Consider the following 14,496-nt stretch of genomic DNA (forward strand, 5'->3'; position numbering starts at 1 on the left):
ATGTACATAAGAAAGCGCTGTGGGACAGCTGTACCTATTTGCAATCTGAGTGTAAACAGCTTTATTACCTTTTTGAAATGGGCCTCAGGGACCTTGTTGCTGCACCTGTGACTCCTTCTGTTTGTTAGGGCGCATGCATGAAGGGATGAATAGGCTATAAGGAAGACAGTGTTACCCCGGGGACAAGGACTGCAACACCAGGGAATTACAGTCCATAAGGCTTCCTAAGACTGTTTTCTGGACTAACATAATTCAGTACTGGAGGTTTCTTGAATAATGGTTTATACTAGCCACCAAGTTTTAAATAGTTGGCTTAACATCAATATTCATGCATAATTATTAAGAAATTCAGCTAATAATGCTTTAGAAATTAATAATTATAAGTTTAATATCAAAAGAAACAAGAAAAGACACTATTTTGCAGATTTATGAAACATTATATTTGTGTATCTGGGCTTACGTGTTAAAAATAGTGGTAATACTTTACTTTACACCTAGATGAGATAGATGTGTGTTTAGGATGCCCCTCCCCGTAGTGGTACAATTTGTCACCAGGCACAAACTAGCACTATATCAGGAACATGGAAATGCAATCACTGGTCTATCCTTGCTGGCTAATGGAGAAGGAAAAGGATTACATTACAGGTGGTTGTTTGCTAGTGAATCCTGCTGTTCCTTGTTAAGCTGCTTGAATTAATCCAAACTGGGCCAGGGCAACAAACCATGATAAGCCCATTTGAAACTTGCAGCTGCATGAGACTCCTTTTTCTGCTTTGTGTAGCATTCGTGAAAGCCGAAAGACGACAGTCCTTCATGGCCAGCCGGTGCAGATGTTAAACCTGACGACAGACATGTCTGTTCTCTGAATAGGCCTACTGGTTTAGTAGTCTAGCTGGTTGTACAGATTACGGTCTCAGAAAGTTCTCATCTTATTTCACCTATACAGCTCTTGCGCACTGTTAAAAGCCACTTCAAAATCATCATCAAAATAATTATGATAAATAAAACTGGAAGTGGACTTTCCCAACTAAACAACTGATCAAATCTTGCTAAATAATACCAGTTTAGCAGCATCACACCTGGAAAGTGTCGTCTCAGGAGATAAGATATTTCAGTTTGTGGAGCCTCATTCTTCTAATCATCATAAGGGATCATTTTGTTGTGAAGAAAATGTTGAAAATCTACTGTTCAATTTTCTCTCTTAGGTCAGCATCTCCACTGTTGGCTACGGTGATGTGGTTCCTGTGACTATACTGGGCCGTGTTGTGGCCTTTGGCTGCATCTCATTTGGCATCATCCTGAACGGCATGCCGATCTCGCTCCTCTTCAACAAGTTCTCTGATTACTATGCCAAGCTAAAAGCCCAAGAGTACAACACCATCTCAGTGCAGCGGCGCTTTCATCTACGGAGGCGCATCCGACGCAAAATGGACATATGTTTTCATCCCTGTGAGGAAGACAATAGTCCAGAAAGCAACTGCAAGTGCCCACACTGAGTGAATCTTAAAATGACGTGATCATTTTAATAAAGGTGTCTTATTTTATTTGTTTATGTATTTGTTTATTTCAGGTTTATTTGGACAATTTACATTAATAATACATACATACATGTATAATGTGCCAGAATTAGCCAAAAGGCTATTTTACATCTGCTGTCCCTGGACAGGTGGTAATTTGTCACACCTAAAAAGATAAAAGGATCAAAATAGTACATACAGATTAAGCCCAATACAAAAAAAAATCCTCAGTGTGAGTGTGTTGCTTGGTAAACTTAAAAGTGAGTCATCGTGTATGACAATGTGTTGGGTACAGGGAAATAAGCTGATAATAAAATTAAGTTAAAAAGAGGATATGGTTGAGAAAGAAGTCAGTTGGATTAAAGGGAGGGAAGTGACAGTGACGGGCACTAATGTCTTTTTCTATTTAAATAACTTGTTATGGTACAGTTGACATAAGGTTGTGTGTTAGGATTAGAGACCCAAGTTTGTAACACGAAACTCAAGTAAGTTGGATCCACCACACAGACTCAACTTAAACTGAAAACTTGTGAATTGTAAACGACGAGTGCCTGTAACTGAATAGAATTGTTAGAAACGAAATAAATGTTTCAAAACATGACTATACATGTTTCCTATCAATGCTGTCATGTATGTTAAGTTATCACTTTCTATCATATGAATAATAAGGAGACTGATGACTTACAATAAATCACTGGTTGCTGTAAACATGTCTGTCAATGTGTAAAGACTCATTATTACATCTGGATATATGGATTTTTAAATATTTTTTCCTTTTATCTGTTTTTCCCTGGATCCAGTCTTTGCGCTAAGCCAGTCATTCGTTCTGAGCTACCTGCCACTTTGTTGAGAAACTGCTTCAGACCCTGTCTCACTAAAACCGGTGGAAATTGCTGTCTCTTGATATGCTAAATTAGCTAGGTATTCAAACTGGCAAGTTGCTAACTTTGTCTTTCTGCCATTTGTTACTGGGCAGGTGGCATATATTTTTGCCTGTGTCTAAAAATAATTCTGACGAGAGCTGTGAACTAACACAGTAAAGTTGCAGGTAGTAAAACCAAAACAAGGTGCTGAAAGATGCTATAAAGCTCTCTATAGCTGAGTGGACCTTCAGCATCCGGTGATAATTCTGTGTGGGTTCTTCATTATGAGTGACCCCTTTTACATTACACATAGACATTTGATTTAATTGTTAATATACTGTATGCATATTCATTATAGCACATTTAAGAAATCAATTAATTTGCTTATTTACTACCAAACATTTGAATTTAAGTCACCTGTCACCTACTGGAAAGTCACCGTTGATTATAATCAGACATCAAACTTGTGACATCAAAAGCTGACGCCATTGTAGTTTCTTTTGTTGACTTAAGTAACCTTTTCCCTAAGAACGTTTTTTTCTTAGGAACTAATCGTACTCTGAGTAAATATTGAGTTATGACACAATGATCAATATTAGATCATTGTTTCCCAATTTGGAGGCCAAGTAACACCTAGAACTCGTGTTGTAGGCGCTTTAAGAAATGGACAGGGGTCAGCATGGGCTCCCTGACTGGTCTGCGGCTTTACAGCCACATACTCTGCAATGCATTGTGTGTTCTGACACCTTGCTATCAGAACCAGCATTACCTTTTTCTGCAATTTGACCTTTAGCTCATTTGTTGAATCGGCCCACACAGGCCAGTCTTGCTCAAATATTTACCCAAACCATACTGTGACATAAATGTAATATAATCAGTTATGTTCTATATAGCACGAAGAGACTACAAACTTAATTTTGTTGTGCAACCTTGTATTGCATAATGACAAATACATTCCTTTGATACTTGATCCTTGATCATTGTTGAATCTTCACTAAAAAGGTGTGGCTCTCTTGGTTTTATCCTCCTAATTCCTCTAATTCCTCTTAGCAATGTTATAGAATGACAAATGAATGTACCTCGAAACCTTGAAATGATTAAAATGTACCTCGAAACCTTGAAATGATTAAAATGTACCTCGAACCTTGAAATGATTAAAATGTACAGGATGATATTTAATTTCCTATCACGAATAGTACATAAACAACGACCTGAGAACCTGCTCTGAGTTTAGCACTTGGCCTTGTCATGACCCTGTTCAGCTGCTGCACCACTGTCCCTGAGGGCACTTGAGACTTCCACCTTTGAAACACTTGAAATTTGTCAAGCATTGCTGGCTGTGTCAGTTTATAACACATTAAATGTTAATGTTGCTGAGTTTCATCTGTATTGCATTGCAGTGAGATACAGTCCAAATATAGTAAAGCTGCAGTTTTTGTTTGGTTGTGCTTTTTCGCTCTTGTGTGCATGTGGTGTGGTAATAAATAAAAGGCAATATCACACAGATGTCACAGTCTATCTATCTGTTGCTCCTCTCCAGCTCCCAGGGCCCTTCATTGCCATTGTCCATCCATCCACCAGATGCCCACAGAGTTTCTTTACTTTCCTCATCACCTGACTATCCCAACAGTGTTCACCTGTTTCCACTCCCATCATCTGCTCTGCATGCTCTGCAGTTGCCTTGCCACACCCCCTCTACCTACATCGTATTCCCTCATCAGTCCATCAGACCATGAAAGTTGCCATGTACCACATTCTTTTGCCTAAAGCAAGAAACCTGATCCTGTACCCCAACCCGTACCTGAAACTTCCTGCGTCTCCCTGCCTGTCTGCCTGCTTACCTACCTATGTATACCTGTCTTCTAGTATCAATAAACGGCTGAAATTTTATTCCAGGAGTTACATTTGGTTTTTGGGAGTACAGCGGTTTTAGGCAACTACATTCACAGAAGTGTTAACACCGTGAAGCTTTATTTTCACTCTGTATTGTTTTTCAATCTGTTTGTGTCCACTGTAAACATGAATGGGAAGCTGTTATCATGTGTATCTTCACTGTGGTATTTGTCCAGCAAGAGAGTAAGTATCAAGGTCCACCTTCAGGACAGGAAGAGTCATATGGTCAGAAGCAACTCATAAGGGTTCAAAGGGTAGCTTAAAAAGTTATTCATTACTTGTGTTTGGTTCAACATTAATTCTGCTTTTTGAAGCAGAGTGAATATTGATTAAAAGTTCTAAAGAGCAGCAGCAGTGTTTCAGGATGAATACTTAAATCCAGTAAAAAGTATAACATTAGGAAAGTAGTTGTGATATTTTCAACGGGTATTTTATGCAATTAATTGGATAATTTAATAATAATCAAATAATAAAAAAAGAGATGTAACCTTACTGTAAAACATATTGGTTTAGGTTGTTTGGCAATTTTCTACACTGCGTTCCAGAGGTCATTGTTTTGTAAGTCAGACCTTTCAAGCCTTTGCCCCTAAGTCCCAATACAAAAAGTCAAAAAAGGCAAGTTTTGAGTCATTACATGCTCTTCACTATATACATATATATGGTTTGTATAAGCTATTTTAAGAAATTATAATACATTTACACATGAATTTATCATGAATGCATTTTAAAATTTGTATTCATTTGTTAACACAAGTTTGTTAAGTGGGCTGACACATCATTTTAATAGCAGGAAACAGGGGAGAGAGACGGGTATGACAGCAACAAAGGATAGCAATAAAGACTGCGTAGTCAGTACCAAGCACTGGAACCATTTGGCTACCAAAGCTCTCAGCATAAAATACAATTAGCCAGCACCAAAACAGAATGAATTTTGTGTTTCTGTCCTGTCTGACTGTATTTAATTGATTCAGGAAATATGGGGCAATGAATTGATTTGTGGCATGCCTTGTGAATGACTTTCAACTTTTTAAACTCAAGTCACAAGTCTTTGGTGTTAAAGTCCAAGTCAAGTTGCAAGTCTTTTTTGATTTTGGCAAGTCTAAAGTCATCAAATTTGTGACTTGAGTCTGACTTAGAATTTTCTGACGCACACACACACGCACACACACACACACACACCTAGAGAGAGAGAGAGAGAGAGAGAGAGAGAGAGAGAGAGAGAGAGAGAGGGGCACCTCCCACAGACTACAAAGTAAAGCAGACCATGGAGGGCACACTGGATTTATTAATCTTTGTAGCTTCATAGAAGATCGAGTGGATCAATCTCCCTTGACGCCTCCCTTAAACGGTAAGTCAATTATAAAAATAAGTCAATTATTCAAACGAACTTCATAGTGCATTTGAGTTTCCTATTGAAAGTAACGGAAAGATGTTTCACATCAGCAGATTTTAACCCCTGGATTTTCGACGAGGCTTAACTGAAAAATAATCACTAACTAACTGTTGGTTAGTTGATACAATAACTTGATAAAATAACAAGCGTAGGCCTTTGGCAAATCAACGATCGTGTCTGAAAAAGGTTTTAGACAAAAACAGATAAAGTAGGCTATGTGTCTAAATGCGTTTATTTCACAGTCCTGTCTTGCAGAAACTAGAATACGCACACTTCTCTATTCATAGTTTGCTTAATGTAAATGTCACCTGATCCTTCAAATTATTTCATTGAGCACGCCATTCATAGTGTCCTTCAGTTAAGCAGTCTGTCTTGAGGCTAATGTGCACTCTCCTGACAAAAGCATGTAAAGCGTGCATGGGTGTAGAGATGGTGATTGTGCCATTAAATCTGAAGAACACCATTATTATTCCATTCTATATTTGTCACGGAGCAAACTTATGTGTGCTGTTTTAAATTAACTTTAATTCTGATATTCTTTCATTCTCGTAGAAAACGGAAATATCATGTGACGTGCTTAAGGAAACGTAGCTGTTGAAGCAACGTAGCTAAATGAAGGAACAAGTTTAAACTTCAGTTTACTGTTTATATGTTCATACTTAATATGCCATGTATATTTGTGTCTATCAAAAGTTTTTAGTAAAATGTCTGTTTTAATTCAAAAAACCTTTCATGTAGTCTAATTATGTGTTTATAGACAGAGGTGGAATAATTACTTAAGTTAAGATTCTTTACTTAAGTAAAAGCACCAATACAATGCAAAACATTCAACTAGAAGGGAAAAGCCTGCATTCAGATCCTACTTAAGTTAAAGTACAGAATTATTATCAGAAAAATATAGGCCTACCACTAATAATAATATAATATCAAAAGTAAAGGTCCTCCTTCTGCTGTAAAATGTTCCCTGTAATAAATATATTATCATATATGATATTATTAAACTGTTAATACTGATGCATCAATGAGTACCTTAGCAGTATTTTACTGCTTGAGGTGGAAGTAGCTTAACTGCGTCATATGTAGTTAGATAGTTTAGTCCAGTGGTGAATAGGGGTCAGGCTCTCTATACAGGCCCCAAGATCAAATTTCTTTAATCTTTGCTTTTTTTGAGAAATTTTAGATAATTTTTCATTGAAATGTAGTTGAGTAAAACTATAACGTAACATAAAATGGTGTACCCAAGTAAAGCACAAGTACGTCTTTAAGTACAGTTCTTAAGTAAATGTACTTTGTTACTTCCCGCCAGTTAATAACTGTTACAAAGGTAACATTGCACACCATTACAAACTATCATTCAAGAATAGAAACTGAATTTGAAGGTTTTACATGTCATTACTGACCAAAATGATCTCCAGATAATTTAGAAAGCAGAGAACAAAAATCTGTAAACATGGTTTTCTAAAAAAAAAAAAAAACCCTTTGACTTTTACTATGAAGCATGGACTGAGCTTCATCTTTGTTCAGTCACTGTTCCTAAGCAGATTGCCAAGAACTGAAAGTAAACTTAAAATAGGCCACCATCTCACAAGAATTCAAACTTAAGGTGAATCTACCATACAGTTTGAAGATTTGGAGGGTAATTTTATTCACAAACGCAACAAGTAAAGTATAAATTGACTGCTGTTGATGAAGTTAATATGTGTTGTATGTGTCAGTGTGTCAAACGCAGAGAGAACATGCAAACGGTGCAGTTCAGTTATGTGGTGCAGAGGGCGGGGAATGTTGTCTGAGGAGCAAACTGTGACGACATGGAAATTTCACATCGCAAGTAGGATATGATACAAAAGGCATGCAATAGACAGCAAGGCGGAAACATTGGAAACAAAAAGACCTTCACTAAATCTTAACAGCACAAGAAATTAGCTGAATCAAGTCTTAACAAAATCCAAACAGTATAGCTTTGTAGTCTTCCACTGTAGTACAATAATATGTGATCTGCCGTTTATTTGGTGAAGAAAATACTCCACTAACTGATTGTATTATGCACGTACAATAACTAAGCTCATTTCAGGCACTTAATGTTTGACCTTTATGTGGTTCAATCCGTCATTTGGGTGTTTACTGCATGATTTCCTGATGCTGTGTAGCAGTGTGAGGCTAGTGATGAGTCTAGGTGTGTCATTTTGCCTTAAATGTTAATCTCGGGAGCTTCTTTTTCTCACATGTTTCACGAAATGGGTATTTAGTTTGTTGTAATGACTTAATGTCTGACATCACCTATGTAACATATTCCACCCATTTTGAGGAGACTTGACAGCATTTGATTTGTTGCCACCCTACACCCTATGTAACAGTACAGCATGTGAGGAGTCTGCAGGCAGATGCCAAGTCACCTCATGTCTGCTCCGAAGTTCAGTCTGGTCACGCCTTTTGTTTAGACGAGTATGGCGAAATGCGCAAAAAAGCTTTAACTTAAAGCATTCAACCTGTCTGTGCCTTATATTTTGAGAACTGAAAGGAGTTCTTCTGGACTCAAGAGACAATAATTTGACTAAGTGTATTTTCATGCATCGTTTTCCAGAGAGGCCAGCTCAATAAATCTCTTCTGAACAGTTGATGCTAAAAGTCTGTGCTTCTAGCAAATTTAACTGAGTTTGTAGTTCAGGGGCAGTTTATTGTCGATATCAAGTAACACTCTACCATCTATATGCTTCAGAAGAAAATCTTGAATGATTTTGAATCTTGGATCAATTTAAAACCACCTCCAGACTAGGTGTTCTCTCTATCTCCAGTAAATCATTTGTTGGTTGAAATGATGCTCTGGGCAGCTGCAGAATGAGCATTATGCTCATTTAAGAGCAGAGTTGTATCATTTTGACCTCAGGAAGACCTACAGACTAGAAAAAGTACTCTGATAGTCGCTAACTTTTAGTGCGTAGACTGGTGCTGGATGCCATACTGCTTTATTAGATTTATTAGTGTTACCTCCATTACAACATATATTATGAATACACTTTGCACAAGCTGTGTTTCACCTGTGTTAGCTCCAAGTATTTTTACATGTTCTTTACAACTGCAGTTTACAGACAATTACATATGTAGTCGCACTTTAAAATGCTTACCAAATTCTGATACTGAAATAGCCCAAGAGCTTAACATTATTTTAGTTCTGATCATTCAGAAATTGATAACTTAAACACCTCAGTACCCATCCCGCCAACGTACAGATTCAGAAAATAAGTTGTCATGTGGTCAAGGGGAGTAACACTTCCAAAATACACACTGAGCCTGGGCTAAATAGGCCTTATTTGTTACATTTATGCACTCATTTAATTTGTGCATGCACAAATTCATAACTTTCTCAATGTTCTCAACAATATGTTTGTCCCCAAACCATTTATAGCAACATAAGAACATCATTCATATGTGATCAGGGCAACTCGTAAACTAATTTGACAGGAATTGTTATGTTCTGTGAGACTTGAGAGACCTCTACCACCTTGCATGAAGTAGTTTACGTGACTGATGGAGGAGTGTTAATTTTATTTATTTCATTCTGAACATTAATAATAGCATGAATTTGCTGGCAGGATATTTTTTCCTGTCAACCAACTGTCACACTGGGTACCCTGTGTATACTGCCTATTTGCTTTAAGACAGCGATTCAGACAGTGTGGTGCGCGCACGTGAGCTGCCTCTAGGCGGTGCTCGACAGGAAAAATGTCATGGTGGTTTAGTAGTGTAATATCTACAACAATTCTTTTTTGTGGAATTTTTCATGAAATTAAAACCTGAACTGAAAACTTTTTTTTAATTTAAATGAAAAATGTTATTATTAGCCTATTAGCTCACAGGGAATGGCTACTCACACACCTCTTTCCCTGTCCCTTTCTCTCTCTCTCAGGCTGAGCCACCCGCGCTGTACCTACAAATCCTCATATCAATCCTCTTTCTGTCCATTTCATATCTAAGGCTATAACAGGGTGTGATTTGTGGGACAAAACAGAGGGGAGATGTTTTGAAACGTTTATTTTTGTCATGAAAATACCCCCACCTCCCTCACAGTGGTTTGGGACGCAGGTGAACTGTGGTTTGATTGCAAAGTTATACCATCACAGTGCGAGAAAAGGTTTTACTGCCACTGTTACTTTTTAAAGTAATGAATATATAACATTACATCGCAATGCAGAGCTGCAGTGAAAAGACAGAACAGATGCATGCTGTGTTTAACGCAGTGAGTGGGTAAGGGGAGAGCGATTGATTTAAAAGCCATCACTTTCAAGAGTGTCACTGAGTGAAACCCCTTAGCTGTGACTTTGGGCATTTTCATTGGTTCTAACAGGGACACTGTGCTGCTTGTCATCATAGAAACAGAATATCAGATTTTGATGTTTATTCCACCTTCAGTGATATCGGCTGCCTTCACTTCACTTCAACACACATCATTTTGTTTGACCATTTCATTTAAATGTAGAAGATTTGGTTTTAAATTACTATTATTTTTTATTTAAATGAAAGTGTTGTTAATCTTAATCCTGGTGTCAAGCTTAAATTGCTCCAAAACCAACAACCCCTGATACATCGTATCATCAAGTTCTGACTAATGTGTGAGCAAATGGCCTACATACACATCAAGCAGGGACCTTTGTATCTTGTTTAGTAAATCTGTCAAAATTCCAATATTCTATCCTATTTTTTTTAGCTTTGGTTTGGCCCACCAACTCCAGAGAAAGAGAAATATGGGTCTGTTTAGCATGGTATTGTATGTTTCTTCACCAGCTGCTTGATTACTTTGCACTGGGAAGGTAGTGTACAAATGAGGTTGTGGCCCCACACATTTCATTAAACTGGTGTGGTGTGAAAGCCTCTGCAGTATGTGCAGGTCTGATGTCTGATATCTGAAATGTTTTGATTAAAAAAACAAGTGTTTTGTTTTTTCACTGCAGAGCTTCAAGGATGAGAAACATCAAAGCAAAAACGTTGGTGCTGGCTGGATCTCTTGGTCTGTTGGTCCTCCATCTTTGTAAAGACTTTATTGATCACAAAACCATTCACATTCAAGTAGATGTGAAGGACAGTGACAGTAAAATAAGGCAACCGGCCAAAAACAACTCCTACGTATACACCTGGACAAGATGTCAACGAAATGTGTCTGCTGCCAACATCAAAGGCTTCAGCTCTCTTCCTGGTAGCATACAAGACTTTCTCTACTATCGACACTGTCGCCATTTTCCCATGCTACTGGACATTCCTGATAAATGTGGAGGAGCTGATAAATCAGCAGAAGTCTTCCTTCTGCTGGTCATTAAAAGTTCCCCTGTGAACTACGACCGTCGAGAGGTTCTGCGCAAAACCTGGGCTAAAGAGAGGTTACACAATGGTGTGTGGATCAGAAGGATCTTCATCTCAGGAACAACTGAGACTGGTTTTGAGAAAGAGAGACTGAACAAACTACTCGAGCTGGAGCAACAGGAGTACAACGACATCCTCCAATGGGACTTTAGTGACACATTCTACAACCTCACCTTGAAGCAGATTCTCTTCTTAGAATGGATGGAAAGAAACTGTCCGAACGCTCGCTTCCTGCTAAATGGTGATGATGATGTCTTTGCCAACACAGACAACATGGTTGAGTTTCTCCAAGGCCTCAAGGATAATAATGGAAGCAAGCACCTCTTTACTGGCCATCTGATCCAGTATGTGGGGCCCATTAGATCACCAGGGAGCAAATATTTTATCCCAGTTCAGATACAGGAGTCAGATTCCTATCCCCCTTACTGTGGGGGTGGGGGCTTCCTCTTGTCTGGCTATACCGCTTTGGTAATATACAATATGTCCCAGACCATTACCATTCTTCCCATTGATGATGTTTACATGGGGATGTGTCTGGCCAAAGCAGGACTCAGTCCTGTTTCCCATATGGGTGTGAAGACGGCAGGACTGTACATTCCATCCAGCACCCTAGATAAATTCGATCCTTGCTATTTTAAAGACGTTTTACTGGTACATCGATTCCTTTCAGCTCACATGTATGTTATGTGGCACAGAATACATGATCCTAAGCTGATTTGTGGTCCCTACAAGAAAGGCTTTAGCAGCAACAAAAAGTAACTGCTTTCACACCTAACTTGTTTGGTTCGGTGAAAACAGATCCTGGTGCGTTTGAACAGTTAATATAATTCTTTTGGGCATTGTGAAAGCTGTCAATCAAACTCTGGCGCAGCCTAAACAACTGGGCCGAGATGCTTAAAAAGGGTCTGCCTCCAAGTGGACTCTAGTGCGGCTGGCTTGTGATTTTATGACAACCACAGGATTTTATGAGAGCAGATAATAATTTTTGAATTATTTCAAAAGCTAATCAATTCATCTGTTTATAGTGAAATCCGTTCAGGAAGGGATATTCTAATTGAGCTGTATAAACCATGTATATATTTGTGCAAATCATTTGGTAACTAGATATAGACATCAGTGCTGGTATTTTCTGTGGGCTACCATCTGCAATTCCTTTAATGATGACTGTATGGAAGAGTGTGTTTTGTGTATTACATATTTATATAATTGCTGTCAGCTTAAAAGTGTGATTGTGTTGTGACTAGGGATGGGTATTGATTCAAGATACATTTTGACTGCCAAGTGAATCATGTCCAAAGCACATAATTGTCCCAAAAACAGCCAACTACCAAAAGTTAGCACCAAATGCTTGTTAATGCTGCTTAATGATTGGTCAGACATTTTCTGTTTAAAATATTCCTTTTTAATAGTATTTTATATATGAAACTATTGATACCTTTTGAACAATACTCAGCTCTAAGTGGGTATGGGCTATATGGTTACGGTGTCCACAGGTTTACAAAAATATAATTCAGAGATAAAACTCAGGGTTTCTTAAGTCTAATAATGTAATGTTGTCTAATGTAATTTTCTGCTAAAGCAACATAAGTTGACATTTTTTTAATTTAAAGATGTTTTTAGCACAACCTGTATATTACGGTTAGAACAATATGTTCAGAAAGAGATTAATATTGTGTTTGTGTGCCTTACATAAGTGTTTCTCAACCAGAAACACAGTTATAATTGTAAAAAGATGTTTTGGAGGAACGAAATTGTTTATGTACTGTTTGTATGTATTGTTTATGTGTCAAATACTTAGAAAATACAAACAGTTACAAACAGTAATAATCAGTTGTCAGTAATAACCATTATAAGGGGATGAACGGTTCCTGACATAACGGAAATACAAACAGAGAGACACACAGAGATTTCTGTCTTTATTAAAGAGATACAGAAATGCCCAAAATCTTTTATTTTCATGTTGCTAAGAAGATATTATATATTGTGTTTTATAATTTATGTCTTTGAGATGAAATTCTGTACTGTCTGTAAAGTGTATTTAATACAAACAAACAAAAATATATATATTGGTGTTATGTTGTTAGATCTTTCTCAGTGTACACCCAGAGACGCTAATAAGATATTATTACTATTGGATTATTATTATCTTATTTCAAGGCTCTGAGCACACCTGGTGGGAAGCTACTTGACTCTCTCTCTCTGTCTGACCAACATCACATGCTGAAACCTAAATCAGACGAATCAGACTGGTCAGAGAGTAAAGTAAAATCCCCCAAAATATTAAATGATGTTAAAAGTATTATGGAGGTTATCTGGAAAGACAATACAGAACTGTGGCGCCCTCTTGTGTCCAAAATATGTTACTGCAGTACTAAATGACTTCCAAAATGAAAAACGTGCAGTGAGGCAAAACCATGTGCCATATTAATAATGGGAATGGTAATGTCCAGTCTTGCGATATGTTAACATAGTCCTCCCACAGAAAATAATTGCAGAACAAATTGACAGCATATAAAACACATGCAAAATATGAGTGCAATGAGGCCATATGTGCCATTTCCAGTGTTGGGGAGTAACTACTTAGCCTTCATGTAATGTAGTTAGGCAGCCTAGGTAATTTAATTACAAAATAAATGTAACTGTAAAAAAGTGTAATTACAGTAACTTATGAAAATGTACATAAATACATTGGGGGAAACATCTTAATATTGTCTTTAATAAACTAGACTATAGACTATGTTGAATACTAATATTCATGTTGTTGCTTTGTATGTACCTAATGTGCACAATGTCTTCCTTTTCCATTTACAGCCACAGCCCTTTAGTAAAGTTTGATTATATTCTGATGCTTTTGATTGGTTCTCATGTTTTGAAAATGGTTAACAGTTTAAAACATTAATTCATAAAATAGAAATGTAATCAAAAAGTAATTAATGTAATAAGTTACATTACTTTGTTAAAGTAATTGAAATAGTTACACTACTATTACATTTTAACTAACCTATTACAGTTAGAAAATTACCTTACCCAACTCTGGCTATTACTAATTTCTTACTAATTAGTAATGGCCGTTTGGTAATTTGTCTGTCTTACTAATTAAAGACAGACAAATTACCTTATATCTGAAATGTAAAAATCAAGATTCAGCTTTATTTTCACAAAACAGGACTGCACAGTGTAGGAGGCTGAAAATTTGGATAGAATAAAACAATTATACAATAATACACAACAAAGTAGCCTATATAAAAGTAGCACTTAGGAAAACTAAATCATAATTACAAGGAAAATATAATGTACTGTAGATTATTTTGTGCATAAAAATACCACCGTACACATCCCACAGATATTTCACCTGTAATAGACAAAACAAAGATCTAGCCTCCGGTACGTAAGACATCTTGCGAAAGTTGTTCGGCTAGTGCGAGTTACAGAAACCTTAATCTTCACCTGTTATAAACAGGCTCTTATTTACCCCCGA

The 14,496-nt window shown here is 37.2% G+C and overlaps 2 protein-coding genes across 2 annotated transcripts in view; both read left to right on the forward strand.

Annotated features, from left to right (window-relative positions):
- Positions 1 to 2,221, forward strand: part of LOC119900534 (low-density lipoprotein receptor-related protein 8-like) — a 35,173-nt gene extending 32,952 nt beyond the window's left edge. The window contains exon 13 of the mRNA XM_038715572.1: positions 1,206 to 2,221. Coding sequence (XP_038571500.1) covers positions 1,206 to 1,496 — 291 coding nt within the window. The 3' untranslated portion in view covers positions 1,497 to 2,221. The remainder of the gene's footprint in view (positions 1 to 1,205) is intronic.
- A 3,245-nt stretch (positions 2,222 to 5,466) lies between these two features.
- LOC119900539 (N-acetyllactosaminide beta-1,3-N-acetylglucosaminyltransferase 3-like) lies at positions 5,467 to 13,755 on the forward strand. The gene is made up of 2 exons (XM_038715581.1): positions 5,467 to 5,621; positions 10,613 to 13,755. The coding sequence occupies exon 2, from the start codon at positions 10,623 to 10,625 to the stop codon at positions 11,775 to 11,777; it is 1,155 nt and encodes a 384-aa protein (XP_038571509.1). The 5' UTR covers positions 5,467 to 5,621; positions 10,613 to 10,622; the 3' UTR covers positions 11,778 to 13,755.
- The last annotated feature ends 741 nt before the right edge of the window (positions 13,756 to 14,496 follow it).

The sequence above is a fragment of the Micropterus salmoides genome, unplaced genomic scaffold (genome assembly GCF_014851395.1).
Source record: "Micropterus salmoides isolate LMB-PRFRI ecotype aquatic unplaced genomic scaffold, ASM1485139v1 Ms_hic_scaffold_13, whole genome shotgun sequence".
NCBI lineage: Eukaryota > Metazoa > Chordata > Actinopteri > Centrarchiformes > Centrarchidae > Micropterus > Micropterus salmoides.